Raw genomic sequence first — 19,986 nt, 5'->3', positions numbered from 1 at the left:
CACAGATCAATGGAACAAAATAGAGAGCCCAGAAATAAATCCACATATATATGGTTAAATAATGGGGAAAGAACAGTCTTTTCAATAAATGGTGTTGGGAAAATTGCACAGCCACATGCAAAAGATTGAAACTGGACCAACATTGTAACACCATGCACAAAAATTAACTTAAAATGAATTAAAGACTTGGGTGTAACACCTGAAACCATAAAATTCCTAAAAGAAAACATAGGTGGTAAAGCTCCTTGACATATGCCTTGATGGTGATTTTTGGAATCTCACACCAAATGCAAAAATAAACAAGTGGGACTACAATAAACTAAAAAGTTTCTGTATAGCAAAGGAAATCATCAACAAAAGAAAAAGGGAGGAAATATTTGCAAATACCCAAAATAAATCAAGAACTCATACAACTTAATACACAAAAAGTGATTAAAAAATGAGAAGATCTGAATAGACACTTTTCCAAAAAAGACATACAGATGCCCAAAGACACATGAAAAGATGCTCTACCTCATTAATCATTAAACATAATGAAATTAAAAACATAATGAGATAATCACCTCATGTGCTAGAATTGCTAATTTCAAAAAGACTAGAAATAAAAAGTATTGACAAGGAAAGGATATGGAAAAAAGAACCCTTGTACACTGTTGGTGGAAATGTAAATTGGTACAGTTTCTATGGAATACAGTATGATGTTTCCTCAAAAAATTAAAAGTAGAACTATCATACAATCTAGCAATTCTATTTCTGGGCATTTATCTGAGGAAAATGAAAATACTAACTTGAAAAGATACACACATCCTCATTTATGAAAACATTATTTACAATAGCCGAGTTATGGAAAAACCTAAATGTCCATTGGTGGATATACAGATAAAGAAAATGAGGTATACATGTGTGTATGTTCACATACATACACACAATGGAATATTACTCAGTTACAAAAAAGAATGATATCCTGCCATTTACAACAATCTGGATGAAACTTGAGGGTATTATGTTAAGTGAAATAAGTCAGGCACTGGAACACAAATACTATATATATTCTCTTATATGTGGAATCTAAGATACAGATATGAAAATGAAAGTGTAAGTCACTCAGTCAGGTCCAACTCTTTGTGGCCCCATGGACTATACAGTCCATGGAATTCTCCAGGCCAGAATACTGGAATGGGTAGCCATTCCCTTCTCCAGGGGATCTTCCCAACCCAGGGATCAAACGCAGGTCTCCTGCATTGCAGGCAGATTCTTTACCAGCTGAGCCACCAGGGAAGCCCAAGAACACTGGAGTGGGTAGCCTCTCCCTCCTCCACCGGATCGTCCTGACCCAGGAATGTAGATATATATATATATAAAATTGGGTTCATAGATACGGATAGCAGACTGGTGGCTGCCAGAGGCTAGGAGAAATGGGTAAAAATAGTAACAAACAGAATTTAGCTCTCCTCTGGTGGCTCACAGTCCCCACGTGCACATCACACAGTGCTCAGCAGAAACATGATTAAAGCCCAAGGGAGAGGCTCCAGGAGAGCTCCCAGAACCCACTTTCACAGACGTGTCTGTGGTGTCAGTCTGTTCTTTAGCCAATCGTCTCTCCTCAAACAGTAAAGGGAAAATTTATCACCTCATGATCTTCAGGCCATAGCTTCATGGTTGCCCTTGTTCCAAATTAATTATTATATTATAGTTAAAGCAACTTTTTCTCAAGCACTTTTTTTGTTGTCCAAAAAATGTAATTTATTGTCACCATGAGGTTTGCTGACATAGAGGCGTTGCAGCACCTACTTTTACTCTATACCTGAGGTGGGGGCTCATATTCAGTCCATTCTTCACTCTCATTTGTGATAAGCTTAGTGTTAGGATGTGGAGAAAGTATATATCCCCTATTCCAATAAAGCATGCTTAGATGTACCTATAATGGCCTTATCCTAAAGCCTTCATCATAATAATCAAAGAAAGAAGTTTACAGAAATAAAATGCAATGTCACAACTTTCAAGTCTCAATGTTTTTTTAAGAAGTCTAATTCTCATTTTTTTTTTTTTTTTTTGAAAACATGCTTTTCTTTTTTTTTTCTTATGCTGGACTCGCCAATTTCCAGTTTTGTGAACTTGGTGATCCTCCTCTGTGAAATGAGGACAATATATTTCATGGGATTTTTGTGGTGATTAAATAAGAATGAGAGAGCAAGGGGGGACATATCTCTCAAAAAAGTTTAGCTACTATTGTTATTTCTTTATCTTCATTGTTATTATAGAGTCAGAAGCAAATGTGACCAGAGACCCTGGTGAAAGCATGTGCGTGGAAATAAGGGGAGTTGTGATGATGGGGAACAAAAAACACTTTGAATTCCCTGGATCCCGCTTTCCACCAGGCATAAGATTGTGGATAATCTATTTCACCTTCTGAAACTCCATTTTCTGACCTGTAGCACAGGGATTAAGTTGTGGGGATTAAATGATATGATGAATATAAAAGCCATGAGTGGAATTAAGAGAATGGAAGTTCTGTTAAAAAGCCTTCATTACAGATAAAGTTTTTCTAGAAACTTCTCTATAATTATTCACATTCTAAGTAACATCTTGGTTCACAGATCAAATGAGGTAAACAGACAGTGAAATGTTAGCAAGCACTAACCCTCTTTCTTCAGCATGATCTCTATAATCATCTAAAAGTTTAAATAAAAAGTAAATATTAGTTGCTCAGCTGCGTCCGACTTTTTGCGACTCCATGGACTGTAGCCCGCCAGGCTCCTCTAGGCAAAAATACTGGAGTGGGTTGCCATTTCCTCCTCCAGGGGACCTTCCCAACTGTACATAAAGGAGACTTCATTAATGTGCATTAGAAGATACCCCAGGTTAACTGTCATAGAAAACTGTCTCTTGAGCCTTTAAATTCTATACCAATTCTACACCTCTGGTTGGCCGACTGTTTGTTTCTTTACTTAGGTTTTAAGGTGAATGACCTGGGGCTATCTGTTTCCATCAACCTGATTGCGAATCTAAAGGCACAGCTGAAATGTCTATTTTTCTTGCCATCCTCAGAAGAGATTACTGCAGATCTACTCTATGATTCTCATTCTTTTCAGCTTAAAATACAAATAGCTTATTATTTTTTGCAACCTATGTCTTATAATAAAGCAGTGCTGAAAAATTAAATAGCAGAATGTTCAGTTGCCATATAGGCTATGAAAATGATTTGCTGGTGGTGATTTTTAAGCTTGATTCTAAATAGATTTGTGAAGAATGGCACTTAGAAGACGTGGTTCAAATTTTGCTATTTAAAGTTTAAATAATTATCTGAAAAATAATTTCAGGTTAATATATAAAAACATATGGTGCAATTAATAGTAAATAAATGCTTACACATGCATTAGCTTAGATTCCTTTTTGTTTTTTATATTTCCTTTCTTAAGCCTATTGGAGAGGCTGAAAATAAAGTATATCTGGACACCTTATTAAGCCACTGCAAAAGAATAAACTCCAAATCTAATTTGTATCTAAAGTATACTGTTATCCCATTTTCAAAATCTAAAATTACCCTTGGTACTTTTTTTGATTACTTAAACATTTAATCATTGATTTCCACCAATAACCATAGCTTGGATTCCATAAGCCAATCTCTAAGATAATTAAAATTCCCTCCTGCCAAAAGGTCTATTTAATGAAAGACTGTAGAGTTAGTACCATATGAGGACAGTCATTTTACTCTTTTTCAATTTAAAAATACAGCCAGCTATTTCACTAGATCCTAACAGTAGAGTATTAGGCAAACACTGATAAAATCTGTTTTTCCAATGCTAGAAAACTAAGAAATACACCGTTTCCTAAATAGTGAAAATTTCTAATGAAACTTGAGTGCCAGCTTGTTCCTGTAACTTCCTAATCGGTGTCTGCAGCTTGAGCTGCTGAACTATCCAACTACCTAGTCAACACTGACTTTCCCACAGGACATCTATACGCATGGCAGTCTTTACAAGTTCAAAACAGAGTGAGAGACTCTGTGCCACAAGCCTGCTCCCACTCGTCCGTCCATCTCCTTAATGGGCACCACTGCTACTCTGTGCCACAAACCTGCTCCCACTCCAGTCCGTCCATCTCTTTAATGGGCACCACTGCTACTCTGTGCCACAAGCCTGCTCCCACTCCAGTCCGTCCATCTCCTTAATGGGCACCACTGCTACAGCTGCTCCAGATAAAACCCTTCATGATCCCGGATTTGTGTTTTCCCCAAACCCCAGAACAACAGTCTATCGGCACCGCCTCCAGTACTCTAAATTCTGACCACTTCTCACCATATCCAGTGATAAAACCCTAGTCTGAGTCATCCTTACCACGTGTCTGCCTCCATCCTTATCACCTACGTGGCTGGCTGTCTCCTCAACATCCCTCCTCCCTTTCCCCCATGCTAACAGAGCTCCAGTGTGTTATTCAGTATGGAACTGTGTCTGGCTGAGGACACGGCTACATCTCCCAGTCTCCCCTGAAGCTGTGCTTGGTCATGTAACAAAAGCTGGCCTATGAAATCTAAGTGGAAGTTATCATGAAGCTGTTGAAAGGAAGGCCACAGCAGTTGCTGTTGATGTCCCACACATCTCTCATGCTTACCACTTCCGGACACTAAGCCTGATTTCCAGTGGACAGAACCTGCATTTCTTTGCCTGAGTGGTTCTCTTCCTCTTTGACTCCTGTGTGGTAGACAGGTCAGAAGTGATGGGGAATTGAAGCCCTTCTGGGAGCAACCTTCAACCAATAACTGTTGGCTACTGGTGTATAAACTCCCACTTGCTTCTTGGATGGAATAACTCTAAGGGGTGTGACTTATACAGTGCTTCAGAATTTCCTCATCAGGGTTTTGCCCCAGTCACCCTCAGCCATAACTTGGTTTGATAACTTGCCCTTCCTTGTTTCAATTCCTCAATCCTGTAGGTGACAGGCTGAAAAATGGCCCCCAAGATATCAGATCTGAATCCCTGAAACCTATAAATGTTATTTTATTTGGAAGAAAGTTCTTTGTCTAAATTAAGTGTCTTGAGATGGGGAGATTATCCTACATTATCTGGGTGGGCCCTAAGAAAGAGGCAGAGGGAAATCTGACACACACAAGAGAAGGGGATATGAAGATGAACCAGAGAGAGAGGTGAAGGCTGTGGCCTTAATGATCAGAGTGATGCAGCCACAAGCCAAGGAATGCCGGCAGTCACCAGAAGCTTGGGAAGCAAGGAACAGATTCTCCCTAGAGCACTCAGAGGGAATGTAGTCCTGCTGACACCATGATTTTAGCCCAGTGATACTGATTTCAGATCTTTGGACCACAGAATTGTGAGTGAATAAGTTTTGATTGTTTTAAACCACCAAGTTTGTGATACAGCAGTCATAGGAAACTAACAGTCCATACTTTCATCTGCCAAATAAACAACTTGTATCCACATCTTTATTTCAGCACTTTGGCTTCCATAGGAGCTCCAAATAAGATGCTGGCAGCACTGTTCTGCATTTACTCACCGCCCTTCCTCTGCTCCCTTCCTCGAGGCAGATGTGTTGCTGGAGGTGGTTCAACCATCTTGCAATCATAAGGTGATGCCAGACAATAAAGCACACTGAGGGTAATAAAGCGGGAAGGTACATCTAGACCTGAACATACAGCCAATTATCTGAGCTTCATTTGGATATTTAACAGGCATCTCCAACCAAGCTTGCATTTTCTCCAGTCTCCCTTATTTTAATAAATGACAATCTTATTATTCCAATTGATGGGCCAGAAGTCCACTATCTCATTTTCTTCCTGCTCACCCCATATCTAGTCTATGATTTCTAAATATTATCAGCTTTTCTGTCACAACCTCCCCATTTGTCACTATTTCTACCAACCTGATCCAAATCACTGCTATCTCCCACTGAATTAGTCCAGCTTGTCTTTTTCTCCTGCCCTTGCTTTGCAATGGCCTAGTCTTAACATAGCAACCAGAACAAGCCTTTCAAAACATTAAGTCAGAAAATGTCACTGCTTTACTCGAAGTCTTCCAAGGACTTCCCATCCCACACAGTGAAATCTAAAGTCTTTACTAGGTCTGCAAAGCCGTATTTGCCTCTCTGATGTTCCTCCTGGCTTTCTCCTCTAAACACGCTGGCCTTTGTTGTTGTTGTTCCTTCAAAATACTAAGCATGCTCCTGCCCCAGAGCCTTTGCTTTTGCTGTTCCCTCTGTCTGGAAGGCCACCCCCAGGACGTCCATACAAAGACAGTTCTCTTCAAATGTCACCTTACCAGGTTTGCTCTGTAACTCTCTAGCCCCATGACATGTGGAACTTTTCCTCAGAGCAGTCATCACCACCCCGTGACAGAATATATCCTCTTTGATGTGTGATAATCTGTCTCCCTGCTCCATCGTCAGCTGCACAAATCCCTGATGGTACTCTACAGCCACAGCGTAGCTATGAACTGCCAACCTCCAGAAAGATAAAACCCTAATGTGTTTGGGTACTGTGTTCTAAGACTCTGGGTCTTATTTGAATGCTGTGTTTAATGCCTTTTCTGAGAAGGCTCCGGCAGAGGAGTGGGTACTACCTCATCACTGCCAGACGGGGAACCCCACACCCATGCCTGCGCCTCTGCTGCTACTTGGGGATGGGACTCGCGTCACTGCTGGGTGGTGGGATTCAGGCGGCCCACTGGCCAGGGGCCAACACCACCACAGCTGACGGCAGGTGTGCCTCCATGGCCCCAGGGACACTGCAGAAGGTGGGCAGCCTCGTTAGCATTCACCCCTCAGAGGGTCCTGCTTTTCCTTGCCATTGTAAGTGTGTGCAACGATGCAGATCTCCCCTGGGACTGTCCATGAGCTGAGATCCGACGTGGGCGTCCAGGGCTCTGGGGTCACAGCACCCTACTCTGCAGCTTCTCACATGATGGGGACAGACTACATCTGTACTCTGACTGTCCTTACGAGTCAGCTATTTTGCTGATCCACCCATTTTTCATATTCTTGAACTTTTAAAAAGTAGTCTATAACTTGAAAACCATAAGATTAGCATAAGATATTTGCATTTATTTCTCTTTTATTAGAGAAAAACTGGAAGCCATTTCCCTGCATGATTCTATAAGGCAGCTGGCTCTGTTAAGCTCTTTCTGCGCATAGCTTTTACATGAATGCCGTCTAATGAAACCACTTCCTCCCCCCACACCCCTGCCAGGGAAGAGAACTGACAAGCTTCTGTTTCCACCCCCTTCATGTTCTGGCACCTCTCTGTTTCACCAATTCTCTGACAAGAGGCTTGCAAGCATTCCAAAGTGCCAGACCCCCAAATGCCTGGAATGTCAGGTCAGGCTGAATGTGCCTGGGTCCTCATAGATATGCCTGCCGCTGCCAAGTCTCTTCAGTCGTGTCCGACTCTGTGTGAGCCCATGGACTGCAGCCTACCAGGCTTCTCCGTCCATGGGATTCTCCAGGCAAGAACACTGGAGTGGGTTGCCATTTCCTTCACCAATGCATGAAAGTGGAAAGTGAAAGTGAAGTCACTCAGTCGTGTCTGACTCTTAGGGACCCCATGGACTGCAGCCTACCAGGCTCCTCCGTCCATGGGATTTTCCAGGCAAGAGTACTGGAGTGGGGTGCCATTGCCTTCTCCCATAGATATGCCTAGGTTTACACGTATCATGGCTTTGTCCTTTTTTAAAAAAAAAAATGTAACTTGTAACTAATACAACTAACGTTTTTTAAACACTGTCCTATAAAAAGTACTATCTCACAGAGAGGTAATTTTTAACCTTTGCCTTAACAGGAGCTTAACAAGTCTTTCAGAGGAATCTTTCTCTCCCCTCCCTTTCCTTCCTCCCTCTATCGCCTTCCTTCCCTCCCCTTCTGAAGTATTTTCCTGTCCTTTCAAAATCACTCACTGAATTCTTACAATCACTTACCACTGTGCTGACATTTCAGGATCTAACTTCAAACTTTGATATATCAAAATTTTACCCTAGGTTGGGCTTCCCTGGTGGCTCAGACTGTAAAGAATCTGCCTGAAATCAGGAGACCAGGGTTCGATCCATGGGTTGGGAAGATCCCCTGGAGGAGATGGTTACCCACTCCAGTATTCTTGCCTGGAGAATCCCATGGACAGAGGAGCCTGGCAAGCTACAGTTCATGGAGTTGCAAAGAGTCATACACGACTGACTAACACTTTCACTTTTTTACCACTTTGCTTTGCTTCTTCAGAGAAATAAGAAACAAGAACTTGTTAAATGTGATTACTCTGGAAAGGAATATGTGTATTTTGTGGGAAATAAAGTATGATGTAGGGAGAATAAGATACCATGAGAGTCAATCAAATTAGAAAGAATTTTCAGTGTGCAAAAATAATACATTACAATTTACTCAACTACAAGTATATATTGACTAATATTAGAATTTTTACAAACTAATCAAAACTGTATTTAACTCATAGGAAACAGGCAAGTAAAGTTGTGATTATGAATATCTCTCAGAGGCAAAGGACACTCTGAAGGTTTAGAAAGTTATTCATGTAGAAGAGCAATCTTTTGAAGGGTTTTTCTGAATTCTGATGTGAGAATGTGCTTTAATATTCATCTGACTTGGTCTCTGAAAATACGACTTTCACAGCAGATAAAAAATTTTGGTAAATCGTGTAGCACTTAGATTTTTAGAAAGGATTTGACAAGATTCTATGAACAAGATCAATGAATAAGACATAAGTCACAGAGTAAAAAGAAGTAAATGATTCAGTAGAGAAAATGAGACTTTTGATTGAAGATGGAGGAACAAACAAATTTTGCTTCCTTCCCAAATCCTACTAAAATAAAGCAAAAGAATATTTTTAACCTAAAAGGTTAGACCTACAAGGACAAAACAAAGGAGCTGGTACTGGAGAAAACCAAGAAGCAACCTATTAGGTATTTCCGGAAGTCAGGGGTGAATGCTGGCTGCCCAGCTTACACCTTGTAAGCAGAAGAATTTAGAATCATGTTCTCTGGAAACTGAGCAGCCTGAGACAGAAGAGACTAGCCTAATGACCAGACAGCAAAGACCCTGGTCAACAAGCCCTGCTCATGTGCACGGGGCTTCTTGTCAGCTTTAGATGCCATTATTCTTAAATAGGAGCAAGCAGCCAGAGATCACAGGCATCTGATGAAAACGGTTCACACAGTGAGGTCTTACACAAGTGGAAAGACATTATTTGAAGAAAATTACACAGAAAGGGGAAAACTTCAAAAAAATTTATAATTAAGATACTTATCTCCAGGAAAAAAAACAAAATGTGCAAGAAAGGAAAAGCAATCATGGTATGCTGTGATATATGGCTCAGAGGTGAAGAGTATTTACAAAGCCAGAGGTATTTATAAAGTCATAACAAGGCAAACCGAATACTGACCCAACCAAAACGACAGTGTATTGGGAGAATGAGGAATGGGAAATGAGTGTGTGTCTGTATGTGCACATGTGCCCATGTTCACACACGCAGCAGGTAAGATTATGAAAAATAAGCATTGTGGATGTCAACAGATACTGATCGAAACTGAAATATCAAGAAGTAGCAACGTAAATTTGTTATTTAGAGATATGGAATAAATACCAAAAGAATCAGCCAAAGAACTGAAAGTGGCTGCCCCAGGGGAGTGGAAAACGGGGGCAGGGACAGGGGACGGCACTCTTTCCTTCTTGGTAACAGTGGAAACCGAATGGTTTTTAAATTACACACATGAATAACTAAGTAAAGGAAAAATCTAGCTAAGTGTTTTTCAGTTAGAAAAGGTATTTTAAAGAAAAAAATCCATCATATGTGCATTCACTTATACAAGGAAATGACATTTTTCAAAAACGTCACTCTAGAATTCAGACATTTGGAGACTCTACGTATGTGTTTTTATTGACCTTAGCGTTGCTCAATGCATTTGTAGAATTCCTATCTAGAAATTACCTTTAGAGATAAGTTTATTAAACACAAGATTTAATAATCTTAAATATATTAGACTACACAGCACATTGGACGTGGTTACGCTGAGCCCTCAGCAAGTTGTAGCTGCACTGTAATTGGCGGACTGATTTCTTGGGAAAACCTAATTGATTTCTCTTTGAGAGTAGCAGAGGTTGGGAGAAAGGCTGGGCTGTGGAGCAGTTGGGGTTTGGAAAGAGACAAATTGCAGGATGTAGAGAAATATACCAGAGTTACACCCCACAGAATGACTGACTATAAAGGAGTTAATATAAGAAGAGATCACTTCAAACACTTCTACTTGTATTTTTAATGAGTCAATGGTGTATTATATTAATAAAGAAAAGCAATTTACTAAGTAAAAGGAACAATGAAATAAACATACAAAAAAGAAATATTGGAAATAAAAACATTGTTGTCAATACTCAAAATCTCAAGAGAAGAAAAAAAAAAACAAAAACAAACGAATGCAATCATTGCTGAAATAAAAATGAGAAAATGGAAGAAATTCCTCCAGAATGTAGAGCAAAGGATAAAATGATGGAAATTATGAAAAAAAGGAAAAGATATAGGTGTTCTAGGAGATGAGAATGAAACAAGATGGGGAGAATTATTAACCAAAGAAACAGAAGAAAAATTCACTGTGCTGAAAAGCTTTGAATCTTTAATAATAAAAGTGCTCACCAAATGCTTTGAAGGGATTGAAATGGATCTATACCTAGAAAGTTATCCTGGTAAATTTGTAGACTCCAAGGATAAACAGAAATCCCATAATTCTCAAGACGCTAAAAAAGAAAGAAAGAAAGAAAGGGAAAAAAAAAAACCAAGAGAGAATGAGACTGGTATTGGACTTTCCATGTAACACTTTACACTTCAAGACCATGGGACTAATAACTCTTACAGACTTCCTGTATGAGAGGAACAAGAAGACATCTGGACAGGAAAAAAATTAAGAGGTATACCACCTCTGGTCATTTTTATTAAAGTAGTACTTTATTAAGGAAGTACTTTAGTCAAATTAAAAATGAATTTTAAAAAGTTTAAATTAAGAACAAGGAAGATTCTATAAAATAGTAATAATCAATGCAATCAAATTTATAGGTGCTAAAGAGAATTCTTAAAAGAGGAATAAAATAATTAACATTATCCTATATGTAATCATTTATATATAAGTTAATAGTCATCAGGACTAGAAATCCAGATTATTTCTTGGAGGTGGAATAAGCAAATGCAGAAGCAAAAACAGTACTAAAGGTGAAGTCTTACCAGGGTTGAGAGAGGTCAAAGTTACAATTAAAATTCGGGAAGCCAGAAGAGGAATCCAATTTTAAATGTTTGTAAAAAAATGTAAATTAACAATGTGTAAACTAGGATATAGAACTTGTAAGAGAAAAAGAAGAAAGCTAGATAAGACTAGTAAATATTGGGAAAGCAAAATGGATCCAATGTTAATATATTAATGATTATAAAACCCTCTCTTTAATGGGGAGGGAGGTTGGAGGGGGATTCAGGATGTGGAACACATTTACATCCATGGCTGATTCATGTCAATGTATGGCAAAAACCACTACAATATTGTAAAGTAATTAGCCTCCGATTAAAATAAATAAATTAAAAAAAAATCCTCTCTTTAATTGCAAAGACCTTCCAACTGAGGTGTATACATGCATTAATCTAACCATATGCTACTTATAAGAAACACATATAATATTAAAAAAAATGATTGAAAATGAGGGTATGAGATAATAGAAAATATATATTAGTCTCTATGCCCGATTCCAGCACAGAGCTCCTAAAACCCTTGCAGTTTCCTAAGTGATAAGAACACTAGGGGCATCCTTTGCTCTAATATTGGTCTTAGACCTTGGTTCTTGACACCCAAGTAATTTTCTGGGTGACAGGAGTTTATTTTGATCTGATGAGGCAACTCTGGGCAGGCTCCTAGATGATTCCTGGATTACGGCTGGTCACCTGAAAGACCAAGTCACTATGAGAGGTTTGGAATTTTTAGTCCCACCTCTCCCCGCTCCATTCTCTTGAACAGGGAGATGGGCTGAAAAAGGAATTACTAATCAATCCCGGTTACATGATGAAGCCTCTATGAAAATCTCCAAAGTATAGGGTTTAGAAGCAACAGTTAGAATTGGACATGGAACAACGGACTGGTTCCAAATTGGGTAAGGAGTATGTAAAGGATGTATATTGTCACCCTGTTTATTTAACTTATATGCAGGGTACATCATGAGAAATACCAGGCTGGATGAAGCACAAGCTGGAATCAAGATTTCCGGGAGAAATATCAATAACCTCAGATATGCAGATGACACCACCCTTATGGCAGAAAGCAAAGAAGAACTAAAGAGCCTCTTGATAAAAGTGAAAGATAAGAGTGAAAATGTTGGCTTAAAACTCAACATTCAAAAAACGAAGATCATGGCATCTGGTCCCATCACTTCATGGCAAATAGATGGGGAAACAGTGGAAATAGTGACAGACCTTATTTGGGGGGACTCCAAAATCACTGCAGATGGTGACTGCAGCCATGAAATTAAAAGATGCTTGCTACTTGGAAGAAAAGCTATGACCAACTTAGCATATTAAAAAGCTGAGACATTTCTTTGCTGACAAAGGTCCACCTAGTCAAAGCTACGGTTTTTCCAGTAGTCATGTATGGATGTGAGAACTGGACTATAAAGAAGGTTGAGTACTGAAGACCTGATGCTTTTGAACTGTGGTGTTGGAGAAGACTCTTGAGAGTCCCTTGGACTGCAAGGAGAGCCAACCAGTCCATCCTAAAGGAAATCAGTCCTGAATATTCATTGGAAGGACTGATGCTGAAGCTGAAACTCCAATACTTTGGCCACCTGACGTGAAGAACTGACTCCTTGGAAAAGACCCTGATGCTGGAAAAGATCAAAGGCAGGAGGAGAAGGGGACGAGAGGATGAGATGGTTGGATGGCATCACTGACTCCATGGACATGAGTTTGAGCAAACTCCATAGTTGGTGATGGATAGGGAAGCCTGGTGTGCTGCAGTCCACAGACTCACAAAGAGTCAGACACAACTGAGCAACTGAACTGAACTGAACTGATAGGGTTTAGTGAGCTCCTGGGTCGGTGAGCAGGTGTAGGTGCTGGGACAGCAGTACACCCCTTTCCACATACCTTATCCTATGCACCCTTTCCATCTGGATGCTCGTCTGCATCCTTTAATAAACTGGATGAAAGTAAGATTTTAAAGTTAAGTGTTTCCCTGAGTTAGTGAGCTATTCCAGCGAATTAATCAAATCCAGGGAGGGGGTCATCTATAACTGTTTGGTCAGAGGCACAGATGACAACCTGGACTTGCAACTGGAGTTTGAAGAGGGCGGCAGGAAGTCTTGTAGGACCAAGCCCTCAGCCTGCTGGGTCTAATGCTATTTCTGCATAGACAGTGTCAGAATTGAGTTGAATTGTAGGACTCCCAGCTTGTGTTCCAGAGAATTGCTTGGCTGGGCCAGAAACATCCATATATATGGTGACCACAAGTGTCAGAGGTGAAGTGTTTCTATGAAGGTAAAGGAGGCACACAGGGAAGACAGACACAGCAGGGAAGAACTGAGGTTTTTCCCCACAAAGGGAGGAGAAGATGGAATTTTGTCCTTTATAAAAGGGATGAACAAGGCTATTACAGGCTAAAGCAAGTTAAAAAGAAAACATATGGCAATATCAGCAACAAAAAAGTAAAATTCAAATAAAAACCATTCACTTATATTTGTGAGATATTCTATAGGGCTAAATCATACAATACACCAAGAAGATATAACATCCGTGAACCTCAATATATTGAGCAACAGAATACGGAAATACATAAAATAAAAACTATCTGAAATACAAGAAGAATTGGACAAAAATCACAATTATAGTAAAGATCTTTCTTAAAATGTGACAGCTCAAATAGACAAAAAGGTAATAATGAATTTGAAAGGCACACAATTTGAATGTGACAATTAAACAGTTTGATTATATATCTAAAACTTTTAAAACCTTTTTTCTTAAGCAAAAGAGAATATATATTTGCTTTCAACGCCTAAAGGACATTTATGAAAGTTGATCACACAACAGATCATAAGAATAATCTTTATGAAACCAAAATATCATAAAGGTCATATTCTATGACCATAGATGTAGGGGGGTTAAAAAGTAATGAATAAAAAAATAATTAAAACCTGAAGTTATATCTGGAAATTATATCTCCCAAATATCTACTGAGTCAAAGAGGAAGTCAAACTTGAAATAATAGACAATTTAAGAAAATGAAAGTGGGTACACTAATCCTATGGCCTTGCAGCAAAGCTGAGCCCAAGAGGAACTCCAGCTTTAAACGCTTATGTTATTCAAAGAAATCATGAAAACCAGAAATCATGAAAATAACTGAATCATATTTTCAACTCAGAAATCAGAGCAAGATAAGTAAAATAAAACATAAAATGACAAAGTAACAAGAGTAGAAATTCAGGAATAATAGAAAAAAAGAAGAATGTAGACATGGTTCTCTTATAAAAATCAGATTTTTTTACTCATTCTATAATTATTTATGTCCTGGGCACACCACTCAAAAAACAAGAAGGGCAAACTTAAATGTGATCGTTTCATTTAGAAGGAGTTCAAGTTGATTATTATGGCACAAACACCTATACTGGGGAGGAAATCTTGGATAAACAAAAACCAAACCCTGTTATAAGCCAGAGGTCACAGAATAATGGCTCACCCACGTCATAAATGCTCTGTGTAAAAGCTGCCACCTGAGGCCTTTGCATTTTCTGTCCCTCCTGTTGGGAACTTTCTTCTCACAGACATAAAGCTCTGCTTGAACACCACCTTACCAGGGAATCCGTGAGTGACCACCCCATTCACCGTCCATTTCTTCGTCCTCAGCCTGTTTATTCTTCCTCCTATATTGTCACCCTGTTTATTTAACTTGTATGCAGAGTACATCATGAGAAACGCTGGACTGGAAGAAATACAAGCTGGAATCAAGATTGCCCGGAGAAATATCAATAACCTCAGATATGCAGATAACACCACCCTTATGGCAGAAAGTGAACAGGAACTAAAAAGCCTCTTGATGAAAGTGAAAGTGGAGAGTGAAAAAGTTGGCTTAAAGCTCAACATTCAGAAAACGAAGATCATGGCATCTGGTCCCATCACTTCATGGGAAATAGATGGGGAAACAGTGGCTGACTTTATTTTTCTGGGCTCCAAAATCACTACAGATGGTGACTGCAGCCATGAAATTAAAAGACGCTTACTCCTTGGAAGGAAAGTTATGACCAACCTAGATAGCATATTCAAAAGCAGAGACATTAGTTTGCCAACAAAGGTTCGTCTAGTCAAGGCTATGGTTTTTCCTGTGGTCATGTATGGATGTGAGAGTTGGACTGTGAAGAAGGCTGAGCACCGAAGAACTGATGCTTTTGAACTGTGGTGTTGGAGAAGACTCTTGAGAGTCCCTTGGACTGCAAGGAGATCCAACCAGTCCATTCTGAAAGAGATCAGCCCTGGGATTTCTTTGGAAGAAATGATGCTAAAGCTGAAACTCCAGTACTTTGGCCACCTCATGTGAAGAGCTGACTCATTGGAAAAGACTCTGATGCTGGGAGGGATTGGGGACAAGAGGAGAAGGGGACGACAGAGGATGAGATGGCTGGATGGCATCACTGACTCGATAGATGTGAGTCTCAGTGAACTCCGGGAGTTGGTGAGGGACAGGGAGGCCTGGCGTCCTGCGATTCATGGGGTCACAGAGTCAGACACAACTGAGCGACTGATCTGATCTGATCTGATCTGATCGCCACATGAAGCATGTTTATATTTCCCACTAACGTACAAAGCCCTTGAAGGAGTGGTCTCTGCTTTGTTCACCACTGTCTTTCTGGTGCTTAGACCAGTGACTGGCTCATCATAGACTTTAGATACATGTTTGTCAAATGAAGGTTGCCCCATGAAACACCTACTGTTATGTAGGTGACACCGTTTGGTATATACATTCTACATCCCTGATGAATGAGGTTTCATTATCTTCATGATCTAAATTTTTACATATTTCTCAATAGTGCACGGGACAGAGGCAAAGCCGACCTGGTTGTCCATTCTTTGGAGACCATGCTCAAGGAGGTCCGCTCCCATGTCTGCTGTGGTGAGCTGTGGCTTCCACATGGAAACCTGCAGTAATTCTCATTCACTTCTGGTTTGCAATTACACTGTACCCAGACAAGCTCTATGGTTTCCTACTAAGTTTTGAGTTCCTTAAAGGCCTTTGTATGAGTCAGAGAGCTTAGTGTTGTGCCTGGCATATGGTCAGTCTTCCATACCTTTTCCCAAAAGAATGAATGATGAGAAATAGCAGTCTCCACGGCCTCAGATTTGCAGGAGTGAAGTGCTATCTGATACCCAGCTGAGGTTTAAGACCTTCGGTCTGCATCTGAGCCTTCAGTGCCATTGTCATACCAGGGGTCTACCCCCTCTCAATCCAGAATCCTACTTTGGCTGTGCTACGGACACCAGGCAGGCCACTCCCCAGGTCTTTCTGCCATCCACTTACAGTGCAGCAAGGAATGCTGTGATTGGAGCCGGACTTATCTGAAATCAAATCCTACCTCCTCCAGTAACCCAGCTGTGTATTCTAGGGCAAGTTCCTGCTTTATTTCTCTTTCTTTCTACCTTTCTAAATTCAGTGTGACAGAGGCTGCTAGCTGTCCACTAATATCCATTCTTCTTCCTTTCATTGAGTGTGTGTGTGCTCAGTTGCTCAGTAGCATTCAGCTCTTTGCAGCCCCATGGACTATAGCCTGCCAGGCTCCTCTGTGCATGGAATTTTCTAGGCAAGAATACTGGAGTGGGTTGCCATCTCTCACTCCTTTCATTATACTTCCTCTAAACTTTAACGGACTACACGGGTGCCCAGTTAGAGACCACATTTCTCAGCCTTCCTTGCAGCTAGGTCTTGCCCAGGGCTAAGCTCTGGTCAATGGGAAGTGAACAGAAGTGAGGCTTGCCACTTCCAGGTCATACTTCTAGGAGGACTGGTCTTCCTCTCTCCTCCTGCTCTTCCCCCTTCCCTCCGGCAGGAGCACGGTCATGATGGTGGGACCTAAAGCAATCATTTTGGGCCCAGAGTTGGAAATCATGTAGTGAGGTGGGCAGAGCTGCCCTACCAGCCCTGGTCTGTTCATCTCTGACTTTGTATATGAAACAGAAATACTCCTCAGTCTTTTTTAAAACCCCGTATTTGGGGGTCTCTTTGTCAACAAGAACTTAAGAGTATACCAACCTCTAATACACTCAATTATATTGTAGAATGAGGGCTGTTCTGAGGAGGAGTATGCTGTAGAAGTTTATAAGGCATAGCTTATTATCCAGACTTGTGCAGCTTTGCTTTAGCCTGTTGTCAAAGTCACAGTCTGAGCAGAATAACTGAAAGTGAGATACCTGGAGTGGTTTGACTAGTGTCGTGGTCACAGTCGACATCAAGCATATGGTAACCATGATCCCGCCCTCACTTTCTCTGCTACCCCCACCCTCCAAGTTCTGGGGGCTCAACTGGTGGTCAATTGGCTAATGAAACAGTAGAAAGAGGAATCTTTATGATGCTGGTGGCAGGGAAGGGGTCAGGACAGACATTTGTCAAAAAGAATTTACTTTTTTACAATGGCAGATGTCATACAAACTCTATTCCTTATTGCTTCCTGAAACTTTTGAGAAAATACCAGTTCATGCTGCAGTTTTGAGGAGCTTCCTGGTGGCTTAGTTGGTAAAGAATTTGCCTGCAATGCAGAAGACCCAGGTTCAGTCCCGGGGTCAGGAAGATCCCCTGGAGAAGGGCATGCTAACCCACTTGAGTATTCTTGCCTGGAGAATCCCGTAGACAGAGGAGCCTGCCCCATGAGATCACAGAGTCCAACACAACTGAGTGACTAACACACACACAAATCTGTCTGGAAGCTGTGTGTTTTGAGTCCCGTTTCAAAGGCAAACTTCCCTTGTGGCTCAGCTGATAAAGAATCTCCCTGCAATGTGGGAGACCTGGGTTGGAAAGAACCCCTGGAGAGGGGAAAGGCTACCTACTCCAGTGTTCTGACCTGGAGAATTCCATGGAGTCACAAAGAATCAGACACGACAGTGACTTTCACTTTCACTTTGTCAAGAGCAAGCCTAGAGGGTGCCTGGACACTCAGTACAGCAGAAAACGAGCAAGCCAGCCGGAAGCTGTTGCATTGTGGAAACGCAAGAGCATGTGAGGCCCATGTGGGTACCCATCACCCCAAAACACTGGAGACATTCACTAAAAGATGGAAAATGGTGATTTCTGAGTACAGATCCATAGTCAAAACTGGAAAGACTCAAACTATAGATTCTTAATTATTTCTCTCAGCCTCCTCACCAAAAATAATTGCTACATCCTCCATTAATACTAGATTTCCAAGTTCACATGCCATCAGGGAGATTTTGGCATTGTTAAGCACCAACTCATTCAAAAGAAATGTCTCAGTACTTACCCCAATGTATTATGGGTTTGGTTCTCCATGTCAAGAAACTGCTGCATCTGGTTTGTATTTCTTGATTTTTAAACCTGTGAGGGGGAAAAATGATCTAGATTCCTTAAACGCTCACATTATTAACCTCTAAAACAAGAAAATTTTGCTACTGGCAAACCATGTTGTTCTATGAGTTTTTCTGAGTGTAGTAGCTCTTGGTTCCAACAAAATGTAGAAACTTGCACATGTGTGTGCAGGTGTGTGTGTCACATGTATTTATGACACTGGCTTAGTGGTGAGTTGAAATAGATCCTACTGACTGAGATGAACATTCATTTACTATCTACTGAAAAACAGCTTGGTGCCAGGTACTCCGCAAAGAGCCAGCACATGAGGTAAGTAAAACCAATTCCTGCTCCAGGCCACTCTCAGCTGAACGTACTCAGGATTTCCTTCCTTGTGGGTCCTCTAAAGGTTTGCCATTGTTTGAATAGACTCTTTCTTTGTCCCTGTCTGGGTTCGGTTACAGTGAGTATACCGTGAGATTTAGGACAAAAAGGTTAAGAACTGCTCACAGACTGAAATCTTCCAGTTCCTCAGTGGCTTTGTAGGCACTGCTCACCCTTTTAACAAAATAAGTTAGTACTTGCCTAAAGTGAAAGAAAAGAGTTTTTTCCCAGTAACAAAGTTTTAATTAAAACATAACCTATGAGGATAAATAGTCAAGTATTGAAATCCACTTCAACTTCTCTGAATGAACGTTAAACCGCATTCAAGGTGGTAGAAAGAGAAAACTTGCAGGCTTAAGCCACCCTGAAAGGAATTTAAGAGAGATCCAAAACTGCGAGGGAGCGGAAGGGCAAGGAGCAGAAATGGGAACAGAAATTTGACCCGTTCAGGTGGAATGAGTTGATTTTCTAGGTTCTGAAATCCTTCACTTTAACATCAGGCAAAGTCAGGATAGACGAGCCAGGTGACTCGCCCAAAGTCACACACCTAGAACCTAGACCTTCCAATTTAGAGCGAACCTGTCCTGAACTCGCAAAATCGGACCAAGCCTGTCTCCACCCGCCCCGCGCTCGCGCCCACACCTTAAGCTCGGCCAGCCCGTTAGGGCCCCGGGACAAGCCGGGACGGGCCGGGCTCCGGGGGGATTACCTGCGCTGTGCCGCGCTCTCCGGGTCCGAGGCCCCTAGAGTGGCAGCGCCCGGGCCTCTGGCAGCCGCGAGGGCCCGCACCCGCCGCCGGGCCCGCCTGCAGCCCGCCGCCCGCGGTCGCCATGGAGACGCGGCCGCGAACCGCCGCTGGGGGGAGGGGCTCGGGGGCGCGGGGCGGGGAGCGGAAGGGGGAGGGGACGGACTGGGGGAGCCCGCGCCGCCCGCAGTCCTGGTTTGGTGCCCGCTCAGTAGCCGCGGGGCTCCCCGGGGCCGCCCTCTCGGTCATTTCCTCTCCATGGACTGCACGGCCCGACAGGCGCACAAGGAGGGCTTGTCGGATGAATGAATGAACCAACGATCAGAG

The 19,986-nt window shown here is 41.4% G+C and overlaps 1 protein-coding gene across 14 annotated transcripts in view; it reads right to left on the bottom strand.

The window, feature by feature from the left end:
• DEUP1 (deuterosome assembly protein 1) overlaps positions 1 to 19,746 on the bottom strand; it is a 143,732-nt gene extending 123,986 nt beyond the window's left edge. For all 14 annotated transcript variants that reach the window (XM_086383230.1, XM_086383229.1, XM_086383239.1 and 11 more), the window contains exons 1-2: positions 19,624 to 19,746; positions 18,487 to 18,560 (exon numbers count right to left, since the gene is read on the bottom strand). In XM_086383230.1, the coding sequence (XP_086239356.1) occupies positions 18,487 to 18,533 (47 nt within the window). In that variant the 5' untranslated portion in view covers positions 18,534 to 18,560; positions 19,624 to 19,746. The remainder of the gene's footprint in view (positions 1 to 18,486; positions 18,561 to 19,623) is intronic.
• Between the last annotated feature and the right edge of the window lie 240 nt (positions 19,747 to 19,986).

The sequence above is a fragment of the Bos grunniens genome, chromosome 29 (genome assembly GCF_055505025.1).
Source record: "Bos grunniens cultivar Pamir isolate PY7600 chromosome 29, Bosgru_T2T1.0, whole genome shotgun sequence".
NCBI classification, from domain to species: domain Eukaryota; kingdom Metazoa; phylum Chordata; class Mammalia; order Artiodactyla; family Bovidae; genus Bos; species Bos grunniens.
This window is presented reverse-complemented; position numbering and strand designations above follow the sequence as displayed.